A 19266-nucleotide genomic window follows, 5' to 3' on the forward strand; every position below is an offset into this window, starting at 1 on the left:
CTCAATTGGGGGACCGTTGCCTGCGCTCTTCATCTATCGAGCAGAATGAGAGACAATGAGCTGGCAGGGAGAGGGTGTGAAATTGCTTGCTGCAGCTTTTTTGGTGTTTAGATTGTAGTAGGAAAGGAGCTCAAGAGCTGGGGTTCCCTTTAGCATAAAGGGAGTGGGGGATCTTTTACACAGTCATTGTCAAGAATAAAAGTGTGTTTGAAGCAGACAGGAAGTGGACAGGAACGCCTGGATCCTAACCACCAGAGCTCCCACACTGACTTCACTGAGTCATGACTGCATTACAAACTCTAGTTGATGCAAAAATATCATTGCCGTATAGTTGCCAGAAGTTTGTGCAGTTCGTACCAGCACACCACATACTTGGACTAGCTTGCATTGTGCTCGCACTGTCGTCACCAGAGAGTCGTTTGTGGTGTCATAAGTAGAAGGTAAGGTTGTAATTTCTTTACCTGTAAAGGCTTGGGAAACAAACGGGTGCATCGAACCAAAACACCCTGACCAGAGGACCAACAGAAACCTGGATTTTTAAAGTCTGAGGAGGGACTGGGAACTCCGCGTGGTGGTGGGGGTCGTGGCCTTGCCTTAACAGCTTCCCTATCAGCCGATTACGCGTGAGTTTGTTTCCGGCCGTAGTCTCCACCACCTCCGCCGACGTCGATAGCGTTTCCGCTTATCTGAGGATCTCCAAGACACAATCACTCAGCGTGGGCATCTCAAGGACCTATTCACATGTTCTGGCCTGATGGTCACTACGGAAACATCCACTCTGGTTCCACTTGTTCGGTCTCCCGGTCCCACGCTTCTTGCTAGTTTGTACCACAAACCGCTAAGCTCTGCCTCTATCATCTCCAAGTTTGGCTCAAATCGGTACCGTGCCGCCTGGATAGAGGCCCAATGGTCACATAGTCACATTCCCTGAGCATCTAGGCCCCAGAAGGTGGCTAACTCCCCTCCTGTGTGGGCAGGGATGCCCTCTCTGTCCACCCCCGCCCTCACTGTTCCTGACGATGGAGGCGTCATCTCTCAGCTCAGTGTGCTCACCTCAGTAACCTTCAAGCTCTTAAGGCCTTTGGTTCTTCTCAGGGCTGGCGTTCCACTCAATGTTCAAAGATGAGAGCAGTCTGCCTGGCGTGCCAGGTTCCAGCAGCAGCTGCGAGCCTAGCGTCTTCAGTGGTTTACAGCCAGCACAACGGCCATGTACTCAAGACAACCTGGAGGGACAATGGTCTCCTCCTTTTGTCAGGAGTCCATCCATCTCTGGGACTCTTGCATAGCTACTCCGATAAATCTGGTAGCATCCTTTCTCCTTGGCAATTCGACTCAGCAGGGTTTTTCCTGTTCTCATGAGTGGTCGCCCTGCCTGATGTGATGCATTTTGTGGGCCAGAAGTGGGTTTTTTCCCCCACATATGGACCTGTTTGCTTACCGCGAGAACGGGAATGTCCGAGGTCCTGCTGCTTCTAAGTCTCTCCCCGGGACTGATCTCGGACGCTGTCCTCATGCCGTGGAAGGGCCAACATCTTTACGCCTTCCCACCGTTCCCCTGGCTCATTGGTCCTGCTCAAACTTCGCAGGAGCAGGAGCGCGTATCATCACGATCACTCCAGCAAGTTCCAGGGCACACTATACGCCACGTTCTCGGCCTGTCAATTAGGCCTGCCCAATTACCTGCCACTCCACCCAGACCTTGTACCTCAGGACCACGGCAGACTTCGCCACCGTGGACTGCAGTCTTCATCTCCACGGTGTGGCTCCTACGTGACTATCAGGGTGCAGGCATGCTTGCCACCTGGTCAACGTACCTGCCAGGTGTGAAGCGTCTCTCCTACAGGTGCGAACACTTAAATCTTATGCCTGCTGGGTCTCGATCCCCTCTATTTTGGATCTACCTCCGGCCGCAACAGCAGGGCCTCCTACGGTGTTCGCCGAAGGTACACTTGGCAGCCATCTCTACCCTTCCATCCAGCAAGGTGTCATCTTGTGTTCTCTACACTCTATTGGTTCGGGTTCCTCAAGCTTGGAGCGATCACCCTTAGGTACCCACCCAGCCCCAACCTGGGACCTCAACCTGGTTACCAGACTTAGTCTCCTCCATTCGACCCGTTAGCCACCTGCTCGCTGCTATACCTGTCTTGGAGACATCTTTCCTGTAGCCATTACATCGGCAGACGAGTCTTCGAGCTCAGGCGCTTATTGGTGTCCACCATACTTTATGTTTACAAAGGAGCGAGGTGCAGTTACGTCCACACCCGCTTGCCTCCCTAAGGGGTTCGGCCTTTCATGTTAACCACTCAACTGACGGCGGGACAACATTTCACTCCTGGCATTCTGGTAGAGCGCTCGTTTTATGTTGAGCGGGACAAAACCATTTTGGTAACAACGCCCCAACTCCGGTCGCAGTAGCAGTCCGAAGGAAAGCGCTCCTCCTTTCCTCTCAGTGGATCTCATCTTGGGTGAAACGTGCACCGCGCACTTGTTATGATTTGGCTCACATTTTCTCAACCACATACCATTGCGGTCTACAGGGCTCAGGCTTCATTGCCGCCTGCTAACTCGTGTACTACCACATATTATCGCGCAGCCCCATAGGTCCTCGGTCCCAACCTGCTTCGCATTATTCCGTTCAACAGTCAAGAGATACTGCAGCCTTGGCTCCGCAGTTTTACATTCTGCCATTTTTCACTCCGACCCCACCGCCTACATAAGCTGGGATCACCTAAACTGAATGGATATGAGCAAGCACTCGAAGAAGAAAAAGGAACTTAGACTCACCTTGAGAACTGTTGTTCTCAAGATGTAGTGCTCATATGCCTATTCCATACGCCGCCCTCACTTCCCCACGTCGGAGTAGCCGGCAGAAGTGACGAGGATAGCGGGTTGGGTCACAGGCGGTATGTAATCAAGCACCAATAGTTGGCGCCAACTCCAAGGGAGGGTCGACCTGCTCGTGTCCTACGAGTGTTTCTAGGTTAAATACTGTTTCCGACAAGACCGAACAAGAAGGAACTGAGGAGCGGTTGGGTCGGCAGGGGTATATATCAGGCACCATAGTGGCGCCACTCCAGGGGGCGACCTGCCGGCCCACCGAGTGTTGCTAGGGTAAAAGTTTCTCCGACGAACGTGCACGCGGCGCACGCACACCTAACTGGAATGGATTTGAGCAAGCACTCGAAGAAGAACCCTACTTTGCCACAGACTGACACGTGACCTTGTGCAAGAGTCACTTAACTTCTCTATGCCTTGGGCTTGTCTACACAGAAAAGTTTTATCAGTTAACTCAATGTACTCACTCACCCCATGGACACTTATGTTGGAATAAGAGTTACTCTGGTGTAACTATATTGGTTTAAATTCACACTTTTCCTCACACCAATATAACTTTCCCATGTAGATGATCCTCATTTCCACTAACAGACAGATACTTTACGGACCCCATCTCTCCAGTATCTAAGCTAGACAGAGAGTCCCTTATACTTTGTCTTGCTGTAACAGTTTGGGCTTCCTGGGCTCTGAACAGGATTTCACAGGAATCTCCTTTGCCGACCCTCTGGCCCCCGTACAAAAACAGGTGCAGCAGGGAAATCCATGACCCAGGCATGCTAGTGTAGGTCATGTGGGTTTGAGTCTGCCCTGGCAGGGAGTGAACCCTGAGCTCGTTTGTTATCCCAGGGCAGAGCTCGAGCTGACGGGGGAAGCACTGTTTCTCCAGTGACAATATTTTCGTAAGGAAATGGAGTTTAATAAATCTGAGGAGAGGACAGAAAGGAAGGGAAGGTCCCACTGTTCAGTATTTACCAGGTGAGCCCCGTCACAGAGTTCCGTCCAGTGCAGATTTCGTCTTTTTGATCAAGTAAACGATGTTTGCAGCCCTTCTGCTGTGAAGGACACACTGATGAGACACAGTGCAGTCAGCAGCCCCCTCACCATCTCTCTCTCTCCTGCCTAAAGCAAGAGGCCTATTTAACCTCTTCCAAGCCCTCCCCAGAACCTGACAGGACCCAGCACAGTTCCCTGGCCCATCTTTACACCTAACCACCAGAACACCCCCTGCTCTCCACTGACAGCCTCATGCTGTCTACCCACTTCCCCGCACTTCTCCATGCCAGACCTCCCTTGGTGACTATTCCTCTCTTGCCAGATCCCTGCCTGAGGGAGGGACAGGAACAAGCTGCAGGGAGAGAGAGGTCCTGTTAGGTGCACAAGTTAGGGGAGATGCAAGCATGGGGGAAGGCAGCTCAGGACAGGTGTACCCCTTCCCAAGAGTCCTCAGCATGCCCCATCTCCTAGCAGCTAGAGAGCTTCTCCCCTCATCAGCAAAAAAAGTCACCTGGCAACTTGAATGAAATCTAAGCATCTGGTCTGCCCCTCAAGAGCTTAGATACCTGGGTCTTGGTCCTGTGTTGACCTTATTGCAACTTTTTCCTTCATGCTGGGGATTAGCCAGTATCCTAAGAGTTAATGCAGCTTTTAAAAAGGTTAGTCAAGTTACTGGCCTGTAAAAGTTAAGCCCCCTGAGCCAGGGAGTGGCCCTTAAGTTACGCTGATTAGTCCAGCATTCCCTCCATTAACATTAGTCATGGGTGACCCTGCTGGTATTTGTGTGGCTATAGCATGTCCCTCTGCCGGAATTCCATTGTGAGAGTGTTAGCGTCCCAGAAGACATTATGTTTTCATCCATATACAGGAGCTCACGACATTCCCGTACTCTTATGGTTAAGTCATGATCAGCCAAACAGACTGTAAAGTTCAGAATGCTTCTCAGAGTGAAATTACACACACACACATTTAGGGTGACTACCTTTATCAACATGGAAGCTGGGAGTTTATTTTCTCTAGATCAGACAATTTTTTTTGTGATCGAGAGAGTTGTTATCTGAAACCACAGCTCAACGGAATAGTAGAAATGGAACCTGGACACGTGAGCCACTAATCTTTGCTCAAGCCCAGTTCTCATTTCATGGGTCCAACACCTTCAGCTGTGCAGCTAAATATACTACAAAATATCACAGTGACTTTTAGAGAAGAGAAGAAGAAGAGGAGAGAGAAGGAATTCATTTATTTAAAATCAAGTGCAGCAAATCCCAGATCAGGGAGAAAAGGGCCCCAGTGGCTGAGTCTGAAGCACACTGGTATAGCACAGGGGTAGGCAACCTATATCACGCGTGCCAAAAGCAGCAAGCGAGCTGATTTTCAGTGGCACTCACTCAGCCAGGTCCAGGGGGTTCTGCATTTTAATTTAATTTTAAATGAAGCTTCTTAAATATTTTAAAAACCTTATTTACTTTACATACAACAATAGGTTAGTTATATAGTATAGCCATAGAACAAGAACTTCTAAAAATGTTAAAATGTATTACTGGCACGCGAAACCTTAAAATCGGAGTGAATAAATGAAGACTCGGCACACCGTTTCTGAAAGGTTGCCGAAACCTGGTATAGCAGATCACAGTAGATTCAGAACAGAGGTGGGTCAGAAAAGAAATAATTATGGTGGCAAGGAAAAGTGAGGTTCACAGTGGTGGGAAATGGTAGAAGGGAGTGGAAGAAAAGACACCCTGATGATCCCCACAGAAACACTGGAAACAAGAGAAGATGAGAAAAATTTGGGGTGGAAATGAAAGGAAAGCAAAAACAGAGGGCTTGCAGGAAGAAATGGAAAGATGAACACTGTGTGGCATGGAATGCTATCCCAACAGCCTTTTCTGTTGGAGTCTGAAGTTCTACAGCTAAATAAAGCACCAGATGCAGCACTCAATTCCATAGTACAGTGTCAGTGGTGCAGGACTCTGTTTCACCCTAGAGAACTGGCTGCATAGGGATGCCCTAGGGAACTACATGATAGAGACAGACAATGTAAAGGATCCATGAAGCAGCTCATTCAACATCTGTGTCTGTGCTAAACAGGGCATGCTGCTTCCAGCCATTACCACCTCTAGCCCTGCAGCCAGTTTAAAAGATGTGGCACCAGAGTGGAGAAAAATGCCACACAACTATGTTGTTATGAGAGCTGAAGGAGGTGGCAGAATCTGTCCTGCAGTGGAGGAGTTTGAAAGGCCCAGACAAACAGGGATCTGGGAATGTGCTGCAACTGAAGCCCTGGGCTGGGAATCAGAAGACTTGGGTTCAATTTCTGGCTCAGCCACAGATTGGCCATCTGACTTTGAACGGTAAAGTGGGGTGATACCACCCGCTTTGTGGGTGTCTCATGCAATTCGCTGCTATTTGTACAGTGCTTTGAAATCTCCAGAAGACACTATGGGTTCAGTTGTGAGACCTCCGGTTCATCCATGCAGCAGAAAATAACAGGGGGCAAGGAGCTCCCATACTTCCCTTTATGTGGCACCTGTAGAATTGGAGCCTGCGGGGAAGGAGGAGGGGAAATGGACCATCTGTGGGCTACTACTCTCATCCTGGGGAGGTGGGCAGGGAGTGGGTGGAGCCTTGGCACTCCTGACTTGGTGCAGAGGGGAAGCAATCTGTACCAGCAAAAGGGCTGATAGATTACTCCCTCCCTAGAACAAGGTGGAGCAATGCAACTACATGCTGCCACTTATTCAGGCTGGATTGTCAGGTTACAGTCCAGCCCTACAGAAAGTATTACCTTTACCACTGTCACTGTATATAAAGAGAAGTGTTTTATTAATAAGTGAGCAAGTGGGGAGAGAGAGAATCTTTTCTGAAGGGAAGCAAAGTTGACTTCAGACAGAACAGGAACAAAGACCCATGCAGAACAGCTGCTGCTCCTCATTCACAGAAGAAGGATGACAGTCTGCCCTTTGTTACCAGTGAGAGGTGGCGGACGATAGGGTGAGGGCGGAAGGACAACAGCGACAGGAAACCAGTATTGTTGCTTAAAGAGCACCCGACAACCAGTGAAAAACATTCTATTTAAAGACTCTTTTGCAGACACAGTAGAATCCTGCTACAAGTCAAGACCGACCTCTACATTCATGTCGCTAAAACACTGAACTTCCAAGATCAGACATGCATAAGGAATTGTCTGGGAATGGGGGAGTGAATTTTGCTAGGCATTCTAATACAACAGCAGGTTGAATCAGGCACTCCCGCAGGCTGTAGTGTCCTTTCCCTGCAGCTGAGTGGTATTCAAGCATGGGAAATTCTTTCCCTGCTTTGATGAAATCAAGGAAAAGCTGATCATTCAAATGTAAGGTAAATGTCTTACAAGCAAATCCTCACTGATGTGGATTACAAATACAAGGGGCAAATACACCAGCTTTAACAGGAAACGGTTTTTAGAAAGTTATTTTTCATCTATACAACCATGAGCACTAAAAACCAAATTCTAGTGCACAATGATAGTCTTTGTTCACACTTCCTCCTGATAGTTGTATGAAAACAGAATCTCTTTGCTTAGGAATTGCGGCTCCTCATACCTCTATCCTGTCTAATCCTCTCAGTTCATAATCCTCTCCACAGCAACACAGTGGAATGTCAGAGGATACTTGAACACCACCAATTATATAGCTCCTTTTCTGTGAGGATCTTAAAACACTTTACAAAAATTAACAAACATCACATCAGGTCTGCGGGCTAGATGAGTATTCATTAGTATGAATAAAAAGTTATGGGATCAATGCAGAAATCACAGGATGAAATTCTATGTCCTGCGCTAGGCAGGGGTCAGACCAGATGATCGTTATGGTTCCTTCTGACCTTATAATCTAGTAAATTTCTAAACAAAGATCCTGCTTTCATCATGTTTCCCCAGCAGTAAAAACACAGCTAGGAAATGCAAGAAGAAATGGTGCAAAACTAGAGTTTTCTTAGGTTTTCTTTTTCATTTCAAGCAAACCAAGTTTTCAGTATACTTAAATCATACATATTATAAATCAATCCTGCATCTTACTAGGGAACACTTACAAAAAAGTTATAGAATTTTTAAGAAACTGTAACAGATCTGTTTCTTAAACCTACTGCTATCCAATATGGAAAAATTATGTTAGTCACCACATAGAGTGACACAAATGGCAATACATTGTGTACCTTTCATTCTTCAAGAGCCTGGTTCCTTCTCTCCTAATACACATATATTTGTGTCTCAATTAACTATGGATAGTACATTTATAGGATATATCCTACCCACATTTAGACTATATACAGACACTAAAAGAGCATGAAGATGTAAAGCCACAAACCAACATACAACACATGTTCCCACATATATATCTCACTCATTCTGGTTCTGGTCCAGTTCACATGAGCTAACAGCTGGGCTAATGCTTTCTGTCAAGAAACAGGCACAGAAAAGCTGTCAGACATGGAAATCAGCTCTACATAACACAAGATTTGGCTATTCCAGCTCGTGTAAATTGGTGACGTGCCAATAAAGCTATGTGAATTTACACCAGTTGAGGATCTGCCCCATGAAATCTGCATCTCTCACAGCTGCTCCAAAATGTGTGATGTGTACAGAGGTTTATTAACAAATACAGCTATTCTGGGCTATAAAAGAGGCTATGATGTATGTTGTATATTTTGGTTTCTTTGCAGCTGAGCACAAATCACTCGGCAACTAACCTGCACCATCAGGAGTGATGGTTCCCAGCTTCACTGCTAAGGGATAGCCCATCTCTTTGTAGTGTTCCAGTGCATGTCCGTTTCCCCCACTGCCATCGAAGAACCATTTCCCGCACAGCACCGAGCCATCCGTCAGGTTCAGCCAGAGGTTCTCCCGCAGGTCACATTTCGAGCACTTCCAGCCACTGCCACGGGGAACATTGAAAGTAAAGCAAAAGAAAGTAATCAGTGCTACAACCCAAAATGCTGACGCTTGAGTCCATAAACAAAAGCCCACCGTTTACCGAGGTGGAGTACAAGGGAGTCTCACAGCTGGTCATTTGGCTTAGGACTATAGACCTCCAAAGTCACAAAACATGGGCAGCTCCGTCAGTGAGCCTTTTTCTGAAGCGCGCTGGTCGCCATACAAACAAACAGACCTTGGCGCCCTACCTGGGGGGAATCCTAACACCGCTGTCTATCTGTACAAGTGTTTTGGCGTGTTTGGATACTTGTAGCTCTTCTTCCCACGAGTCCGGGTCCTGCTTTCGGTAGGGAGATTTTGAACTGAGGACTGCATCACAAGCTATTGTTACCTGTAAAATGAAGCCAAATAAAGCAGGGAGGTCAAACTCAAAAACTAACCCATCCCACAGTACTTAGAAGGCAAAGCTGAAAAGCCTGTGTCAAAGGAGCGCTAGGTACAATTGAAAGCCATAGAGAGTAAGGCACCTAGCTGCCTTTTGTGCCTTTGAAAGTCTCCCCCTTTGTAAATAAACTCTCCTCATGTTCCCAAGCCACTAAATGAACACAGACACATTCTACCCTCAGCTGCATCTGTGTAGCCCCAGTAAAGTCCATCACCTGGGTATCACTGAAGGCAGAATCAGGACCTCTATGTTCTGGCTCAAAAAATAACGAATATGTTTCCAACTGAAAAGGGTATTTGGAAAAACAAGCAAAAGTTTCCTTTGTTTCCCAAGGGAAAAAATCTTGATGGTTCTTTGTTTCCCCTGAAAGAACTGAATGGGCCATTGTCCGGATGGGGCTAATGCTAGCTGGGTGTAAGAGTTGGTAGCAACAAAGCTAAAGGAACTCAGAGTCAATGTTCAGGCCTAGTTCAAGGATCTGGCTAGAATTAAGGAGCCAACTCAGCAAGATATTTAAGCAAATGCATAACATGACGTCAACATGCACACAAGTTCTTTGCTGAATGACAGCCATTACCATCATTACTATAGCAGAGCAGGGACCATAATAAAATATGCTGCTTTAAAAATAAACTGTATTTTCCCTGCAACAGCAGATATCGTATATTCTTAAAATAGGACATTTTCTTACACTCTCTAAACTAGCTTAAGTGTTTGCAAGCTGTCAACTCTTACCCCTATGTACACAGCATACCTGTGTAGTGTGGGTTTTTTAATAAGTCTACACAATGCTTTCTTTTAACCCGTAACTCCACATGTTACTTCATAAAGACACACTGTGAAATAGCTTAGAGCCCAAATGTGGATTGTGTATCCTTCTCTTTTTAAAACACAAACCCGAATATCAAGAGAAATGCTTTTAAATTTTGCATTTTTATTTTAATGAAACCAGTCTGCTTGGATTTTAAACATTTCCATGCAGAGTCTGTAACCCAAGCATTGCAGCAGCATTGTGATAACCTGTAGGAACCAGAAAGTGAAACTCACAAGTCTGATTTCATTGTCCCAGCACAGAGGCATACAAAAGACAAACCAACAGCATTAACTTGGAAGTGTAAATTAAATTATTATAACTGAAAGAATACCTAATACATTACCTAAGTGTGTAAGAACATGTGGGTTTTTGTAAATAAATATTTGATTTTTTGCCTGTGGCAACCCTTGAGCCAAGCTAATGAAAACAGATTATCTTCCAATATATGTCACATTCTTAGGCCCCAATCTAATAGAACTACTCATGTGATTAAAGTTCAGTAGGTGGCTAAGGCCTTGGCTACACTGGCGCTTTACAGCGCTGCAACTTTCTCGCTCAGGGGTGTGAAAAAAAACACCCCCGAGCGTTGCAAGATACAGCGCTGTAAAGCGCCAGTGTAAACAGTGCCACAGCGCTGGAAGCGCAGCTCCCAGCACTGCAAGCTAATACCCATGAGGAGGTGGAGTACATGCAGCGCTGGGAGAGCTCTCTCCCAGCACTGGCGCAGTGACCACACTCACACTTCAAAGCGCGCGGCAGCACTTTGAAGTTTTGAGTGTAGCCAAGCCCTAAGTGTCTGCACGTTTGGGGCCTTTTTTTGGCACAAACTTTCCAAAATGGCCTCCGATTTTGGGTACCCATCTTAAGACATCTTGTTCCTGATTTTCAGAAGTGCTGAGCACCCACAATATCAACTGAAGTCAATGGGAACTGGGGTTTCTCAGTCTCTGAATATCAAGCCCTTTGGTGCCTCAAATAGTGTTACCAAAACCGAGGGTCTCCTTTGAAAAACATGGGCCTTCTTTTGATAGTGCAGATAACAGAACAACAAAAATGCAGAAACAGAAGCAGGAGTCAATTGTCGACATGACTCAGTACTTCTGTACAACGCACTGCCAAGCCTCACATCTGCTGAAGGGGAATTCCCAAGCCTTCAATCCCCATCACCTGTTTGCAGCTTCCTTAAAATATCTTCTCTCTCCACTTGGGATGGTCATGATCTCCCTCCTCCCTCCCTAAACACCCTCCACCTTCTCCCCATCATTGTTGCCAAGTTCTGTAGCATGTTCTAATCCCTGAATCTGCCTCAGCAACCCCACCACCACCTGCCTTCACCCATCCACACACTCATCTCTCACTTCCTCTCTCAATACCAGCAGGCCTTCTTTCCCCCTGCTGCAGCAATCAGGCCCCTGACCGCTCCAACTACCACCCGGGCCCCCATCTCCTCCAATCTCGTTGAATGCTTATTTACACATGCACACTCTGTTGCTCCTCCAGCTTCATCCTGCTGCATCCGCTTTCCATACCACTCAACCTGTACTCTCTAAGGTCTCTAGCCACCACATCCTGGCCAGATCTCAGGGTCTCATCACCAGCTTCATCCTTTCTGCTGTTTTGGACTGTCCCATACACTCCTTTTCAACATTTTTGCCTCCCCAGGTTTTTGCCTCTCTCCAGTCCAGCAAGACAGCTGTTAAGATCCTCTTCCTTGCCATCACCATCTAACCTCGCCCCTCTGAATCCCTCCACCGGCTCCCACTTCTCCATCTCAAAGTTCAAGCTTCTCGCTCTTGCCTGCAAAACCCTGCATAACTCTGCCGTCTCTTCTTAACTGCCCTGGTCTCATTTGCTTCATCCCTCTCCAACATCCTCAACATTGTCAAAGAGCAAGTCTCCACACACCATGGATCTAGTTCTCCCAGCACAGTCTTTACCCTTTCTTCTACCATCCAGAGGTAATCTGTAAGGCCACTATCCTCTCCCTGTTGAAATTCCTCCAGCAGAACAGCTTTGGCGGGGGTGAAGAAAGGAGAGAGAGAACATATAGGGGAAGAGGTAGAGAATACAGTAGAAAGAAAGGGTGGGGGAAGCAAATGGAGAAGGATGGTCTAGAGATTAAGACACAGGCCGAGTTCAATTCCTTGCTCTGCCATAACTTCCTGTGTGACCGTGGGCAGGTTACTATGTTAGTCTCTCTGTGCCTCAGGTCCCGATCTGTAAAATGGGGCACTTCCCTATCATATAGGGGTGATGGGAGGATAAATATATTAATTGTGAGGTTCTGAGATACTACAGTGATGAGAGCCATATAAGTGCCCCAGGAAGGAAGAAAGGGGTCAAAAACAGATAATCAAGACAAAGCAAGAAGAAATTATAGCAGTCTTCAGGTATGTAAACGGTTGTTATAAAGAGGAGGGTGATAAATTGCTCTCCTTAACCACTCAGGACAAACATAATGGGCTTAGACTGCAGCAAGGGAAAATTAGGTTAGATGTTAGGAAAAACTTTCTAACTGTCAGGCTGGTTACGCACTGGAACAAATAACCTAGGGAGGTTGTGGAATCCACATCGCTGGAGACTTTTAAGAACAGGTTAGACAAACACCTGTCATGGATGGTCTAGATAATACTTAGCACCTCAGTCCTACATTTCTATGATTCTAAGAGATAAACCATGGGCCATAGAACAGGACAGAATAAGTGGAGTGAACAAGGAAGAAGGTAAAATAAAAGCAAGAGACAGATGCAGTAAATCATATTTTTTCAAATGCCTCTCCTTTGCCTAATTTCCCCGTGCAGGGGATGAGGGAGGCCCAAATAGTAAAAATAACCAACACACACATGAGCAAACAACCCCCTGTATCCATAAAAATGAACTTGGAGTCAATTCCTACTCTGCCACCAGTAGCACACACTCACTGACCAGTGCTGGCAACTCCTCTATATTTGGTAATGGAATTTCATAGTGATCTGGAAATATAACGAGTTTGGCTTCATCTTCATACTCAAAATCGTCATTGTTTAAATCGCCATTTGTTTCTAGATCTGCAAAAGAGAGAGAGAGACGGTAAGGAGATGATAAACTTTTAAGGAAACTAAAAAAATCTTTAGACTGAAATCTGACAACTTCTCTGGGGTGAAAAGCTGAGGACCAAAGTATCCATCTTGAGTTAATACTCATTCACAATCACAGCTGCGCTAGCCACTGAGTACAGCAGACATCGTTGTATTGTTACGGACACTGCATTTTGGGAAGTGGATATGATTCTGGTATTTTTTTGGGTTACTCATTAAGAACAAGAACCTAATGCATTCTGGCAGCACCTTTCATCTAGGTCTCAAAGCACTTTACAAACACTGAGGCTTTGTCTGTATTGGAAAGTTTTACCCATTATATCAATATAGTCATACCAATGTGACTCTCCATGTGAACACACTTTTTCCAGTATAGAGTGGCTTTCTTTGGTTTAGCTCAAACCCCTTCCTATGCAACCTGAACTAAACCAAAAAAGGCATGTGTAAGGTAATAAAAGCATGTACGCTGGGGTTTATACCTGTATAGCTATATAATTTACTTTCACACCTTAGATTTTAGCAAAAACACTTTTCCCTGTAGACAAAAATAATCAAAGTCTCACATCATTCCTCATGAAGTATAACAAACAAATCAGGAAGGCAAAGTACAGAGAAGCTGAGGCCAACGCTTTCAAAAGTGGTTTTTAACTTTGATGCCTCATTTTTGGGGGCCCCAACTTGAGCCACTTAGATTTTCAGAGGTGTTGAGAACATGAAACTCCTATTCACTCCTCTGCCCTGGAGTTGTGGCTGCTCAGCAGCTCTGAAAATCAAGACCCACACGTCTCACATTATGCTGCATGCCCCAAATGGAAATGCACAAAAGCAGAGGGCCTCTTGGGGAAATGTTGGCTGTGATTTGCCCATCAGTGGGTGGCCAACTTAATGATACTGAGCAATTTGGGTACGGTGAAGTAACTTCCCCTCCTAACCAATAACGGATGAACGTAGAATAAAAGCAGTTGATGGGTGCTGCAGGGACCATTTGCCTGCTCTCCTGGTGACTTCTGGGACACATATGAATACAGAAGATGATACACTGAGATCCACAGCTGAAAAATCCCAAGTATTATTATTATAGAAAACCAAATGCCCAAGATTAACTGGGTTAACATGTAGTAAGAGATCTGGGTGCTTTTTGTATCATCTTTCATTTCCCTTCCTTTATGCTGTGCAGATTTTATAAGATGAAGCCACAGAAAGGAGCAGTGTAAGGAGAGTGACAAGTAAAAGCATGGCTGTGTTATAGTTTTCATGGCAGTCAATGGACATTTTCCCAGCAACATGATGGAAGCAGGATCCATCTAGACATCAGGTTTCTACAGATCAGATACTGTCACAGGAGAAGAGAACATCTGGCCTGAGGTGGTGAATAGCTGACCCAAGTTGGCCCTTATTTGTTCTCCAGGCACATACATAACTTTTACTCATCTATTTAAATGCTAAACAACCACTGGCAGCAACCACTGCACATGTGAAATGTATGAAATCTAGGGTAAGGTGAAGATTGAAGGTGCCCAGGTTAAAGTATACCCTCTACTTATTCACAGAACAGTCACAGAATAAACAGCATCATTAGGAGCTTCTCCCAAACTCTCTCACTAATACACCTTAATCAGACCTGGAGAGATCACCTCTAGGGACAACAATAATCCAGGCTCTATTAAGTCCTTGGCTCTCTGCTGAGGCTGCCAAGCAAGCAATTGGGTTTTAATAATCTAAACACTTGTCTAATAACAACTGGCCTAACCCCACCAACCCATTGCACATAGGATGAAAAGACAGCCAACAGAAAGTAGCAACCTTTAGCCACTAGCAACCTGGGCAAGATTAAAACAGATGATCTAGAGCAGTGGTCTCCAAAGTGGGGTGCGCAAGAGGATCCTTTGTGGTGTGCGGCAGGAGGAGCACCGCCGGAGCACCACCGCTTTTTATTTTTTGGAGCTTCGGCAGTTCGGACAGGAGCAGGGAGTGCGTGCTCAAAATTTTTTCACTGATGGGGTGTGCAATCAAAAAAGTTTGGAGACCACTGATCTAGAGAGGAGAGACTAAGCCATTACCAACTCCCTGGCTAGCCAAGTCTCTCAATAATTCTTTTCCTTACAAATCACTTTCACAGCAGTCTAATATGGATCAGCCAATAACTCCACTACACCCAACACTTCTTTAACATTTCCTATTTCAACCCTTGATTTTGAAGGAATTCTATGGATCCAACCACAATCCTAATTTTTTTCCAGAATGCACCTAAAAATAACTTATCTGTTCTTAAAGAGAAATCAAACCAAACAACCTCAAGCCACTGAGGTGTGTGGCACTAAACCATGCTGAAGTTTAGTAATGCCCAAGATACTGGCAGTGGCCACCATCCATAAGGCTAAACAGTTTAAACACAAAGTGTCTCTAGGTAATTCCAGAAGTGTTATGCTCCAGTTCCCCAAAGCAGCTAAAATATCCAGCATATATCAACACAGGTGTGGAGAAGGCAAGTCATCCCATTTGGAGCCTACAACGATACATTTCAATCAGCCACCAGAGGGCACTGGAGGATGGCTTACTCTAGCGATTCTCAACCAGCTGTACATGTACTCATCTAGATATTTGCCTAGTTTTACAACAGGCTACATAAAAAGCACCAGCAAAATCAGTACAAACTAAAATTTCATACAGTGACTTCTTCATTCTGCTTTATATAGTATACAGTTTAATGTAAGTACAATATTTATATTCCAATTGATTTATTTTATAATTATATGGTAAAAATGAGAAAGTAAGCAATTTTTCAGTAATAGTGTACTGTGACATTTTTGTCTGATTTTGTAAGCAAGTAGTTTTTAAGAGGTGAAACTAAGGATACCCAAGACAAATCAGACTCCTGAAAGAGATACAATAGTCTGGAAAGGTTGAGAGCCACTGGCTTACTCTGATCATTGCCAATATCTTTAGACATCTGTAAAGAGCTCTAGCATTAACGATCTGCTATATACAAATAGCAGCAGCTGGCTCTTCTGGGTACGGTGACCAGACAGCAAGTGTGAAAAATCAGGACAGAGGAGTGGGGGGTAATAGGAGTCTATATAAGAAAAAAACCCAAATATCGGGACTGTCCCTATAAAATCGAGACATCTGGTCACTCTACTTCTGGGGGTAAGAATCAGACTGACACAACCCTCCTAGCAGTTGATTTTGACCAAGCCCAATAACATTGACCTGACCTGGAGTTGAACCGGTGACCTAGAGGTGAAAGGCTCCAGTATCCCATTAGCAATCAATCCCTTGACAATGAGGGTAATGATGCACATAAGAGTATCCCACCATTTTAGCTACAGTGAAGAAGGGGAAAAGGGGAAGTTTAATTTATCCTTTAAGGCTTCATGCCATTCAGATTGCTTGCTACAAGACCAGGGAATTACATTCTCTCCATACAATTGTCTCAGAAGTCTGACATACTGACTTCAACGCAGCATGACAAAAAAGACTTACACTGTTCCATCAGTGTTAGCAAAAGAATGAAGATTTAATTTGTGGTTCTTTGAAACGGGAGTATGCAAAACCAGCACCATCTCACTAAACACTTCTGTTCCAGGTGGCCAAGATTTGCAAAAGTGACTAGACATTCTGGGTGCCTAACTTTGGGTGACTAACACCTTAAAGGGACCTGATTTTCAGAGGGTGAGTTCTTAGCACTTTAAGACGGGCCCCTTTAAAAGGTGTCAAGTTGAGCACCTCAAAATCACTAGCCACTTTGGAAAACCCTGACCTGTGCACATTCAGAGGTGTTTAGTTCAATGACAAAAATAAATTCTCTTTCCTTTTTATTTCCAGTAACCCTGCAGAGCCAACAAAGCTGGGAAACGGTGAATTCGTATATGATCAAAAGAACTATTAACTATGTTCTATTATGAGAGAACAGGGCTGCCTTGCAGTAATTGCGGGTAGAATTTGCCTTCCACAATTGTTACTGTGGATTATGTGTGAGCAGGAAAGAACTCACTTGAATTTCAGAACTCAGGTTAGGTTTGGCAAGCCAGCAATTGGGGTGGGGGGGGGGAATCTATTTTTACTTGTAAATTGAGCAAATTTGATTTAGAATCAATGTGACATGAGTGGCAAGGGATGCTGGGAATCCCCTTTCCCACACAATCCCTTCCCAGGTGAAGGCAGCATTTCAAGATGCCTGAATACCATGAACCCAGGAACCCTTGTGTAGTAATGAGTTTACTTTAGCTCTGAGGTCTTACACAGCCACCAGACAACTGGTTTATAGCAATTCTGAAAGGCTGACACATTGATGCTGAACCCACACAGGGCAATGTATTTCCCTTCTAAGGGACCAGGAGCTTTATGAGGCTGTCATAGGCACAATTAAACATTGTTGTCATCAAAACAGAGCACCCACCTCTGTTGCTGAGGGAGAGGGAGAGGACGAAAGGGAAGGCAAAATAAGCAATGCTCTGAGTGGAGGCCAGGCTGGGTTTGTTATTTTGGACAAGCAGTCAGCAGGGTAAATTTACCTCAGCTATCATCTGGCCCAGCTCATAAGCATCACTCTAGTGATAGCGAGAAGTGCACTGCCGCTGGCTGACTGAAAACAGCAGCTGAGTGGGCAGTTGGTGGCAGAGAGTGCCGTAAACTAAGCTACTAGAGGGAAAAGAAGGGAGAAACACTTGACTGGACATGCCCAGATTAGATTTAGATGAGTTGCCAACTGAACACACTAATAATAGTGGCATAATTAGATCCCAGGCAGAACCCCCAAACAGGATATCCATCATGTGCATGGTGATGCCTGTGTGTGAGACAGACAGCTCCCTCATAACACAGATCAATGAGTCTGCAACCAATACTGAGGCCCTACAAAGGGGTCTTGAAAATCAAGTCTCATTTGGGCTCAGTCCTGATCCCATTGCCTTGAATGGCAGAGGCTCAAACCCTTGAACCTCAAATCATTCCTTCCAGCTGCCCCCAAATTATCATGAATGCAGCATCCATCTATTCAGATAGCAAGCCACTTGGAACAAGGATTCTGTCCTCAGACATGTCTGTAAAGAACCAAGTTCACTACCAAAGCTATAGGAGAAACAGATAAATAATAAATATACTCCACAGCCATTTCATCCTGTCTGGTGAAAGGAAACCAAACTGCAGCCCAGCTGAGACTTCACAATGCTTCTCACTAGGATCCACTAAATCATTAACTATAAATTGGATAATATTTGCACAGTGCTTTGAAGATGTAAAGCATTATGTACTATTTTTACTATGAGGTATTTACCTCAGTTTAACACCATAATGGTTAATATAATCATTACTTCCACTCCCGCTGTACTGTGGATTTTCTTCAACATTACAAGTTAAGTAGGCAAAGGAAACTAAGATAACAAAATTAAAATCTCTAGTTGTATTCCTAATAATGTTAGGGTTAGTTATACTGATTTAATGTAAGTATGGTTGTTAACATGTTTTGTAGTCAGGGCTCCCTTCCTATGGCTCTACCTAAAACAACAAATTATTAAAACTGCAATATTTGTAAACTCTTATTTTCTTTTCATTATATATGCTGTCTCTCCACCTTTCTGAATTTCACTCAAGCTTGGGTAATAAAACTAGAAAGTGACAATTTCACTCACTTCTTACCCCATTTCTCTTTTGGTTCTCATGTGCTGCCACAACTCTATTGTACTTAGGTTCACAGTGCTACAGGGGAATGTTTAAATCCTCATATCACCATTTCTATTCATAGAGTGGTGTCTGTATTTTGTACAATCACACTTACAGGAACACAAAATCTAAATATTGAGCCACAAGCTAGCTGACTGAACCCTTTTAAGAAGGTGCTAACATTGCAAAATAAATAGACAAGTTAAAGATATCCTTATTGAAAATAGGGCACAAGCACATTTTGCCTGCAAGGTCCTTATGGTCTGGAAGACTAGCCACGTTGGCTTCAAATAAGTTCACCAAAGCAATTAACCAGATGTCATCAGGGAAAGCTTGAGACGTTCACACACAAAGTTCACACAAGGACATTTTTGCAAACTCAAAGTAAAGATTTTCTCTTCCCTTCCTAGGCTAAATTTTGTTTCTAACTTAGACAACTGGCAGCACACCCTCTTCCATGGTTCTCTTCAGTGTTTTGGGAAGGAGAATCTCATAATGGTTTGATCCTACTAATTTTTCAGATTTCTTCATTTCC

The 19266-nt window shown here is 44.8% G+C and overlaps 1 protein-coding gene across 1 annotated transcript in view; it reads right to left on the bottom strand.

The window, feature by feature from the left end:
• Nucleotides 1-19266, bottom strand: part of USP13 (ubiquitin specific peptidase 13) — a 100222-nt gene that overhangs the window by 52553 nt on the left and 28403 nt on the right. The window contains exons 4-6 of the mRNA XM_032783664.2: nucleotides 12919-13040; nucleotides 8983-9125; nucleotides 8551-8735 (exon numbers count right to left, since the gene is read on the bottom strand). Coding sequence (XP_032639555.1) covers nucleotides 8551-8735; nucleotides 8983-9125; nucleotides 12919-13040 — 450 coding nt within the window. The remainder of the gene's footprint in view (nucleotides 1-8550; nucleotides 8736-8982; nucleotides 9126-12918; nucleotides 13041-19266) is intronic.

Source organism: Chelonoidis abingdonii, chromosome 8, assembly GCF_003597395.2.
Source record: "Chelonoidis abingdonii isolate Lonesome George chromosome 8, CheloAbing_2.0, whole genome shotgun sequence".
In the NCBI taxonomy this organism is placed as follows: Eukaryota; Metazoa; Chordata; order Testudines; family Testudinidae; genus Chelonoidis; species Chelonoidis abingdonii.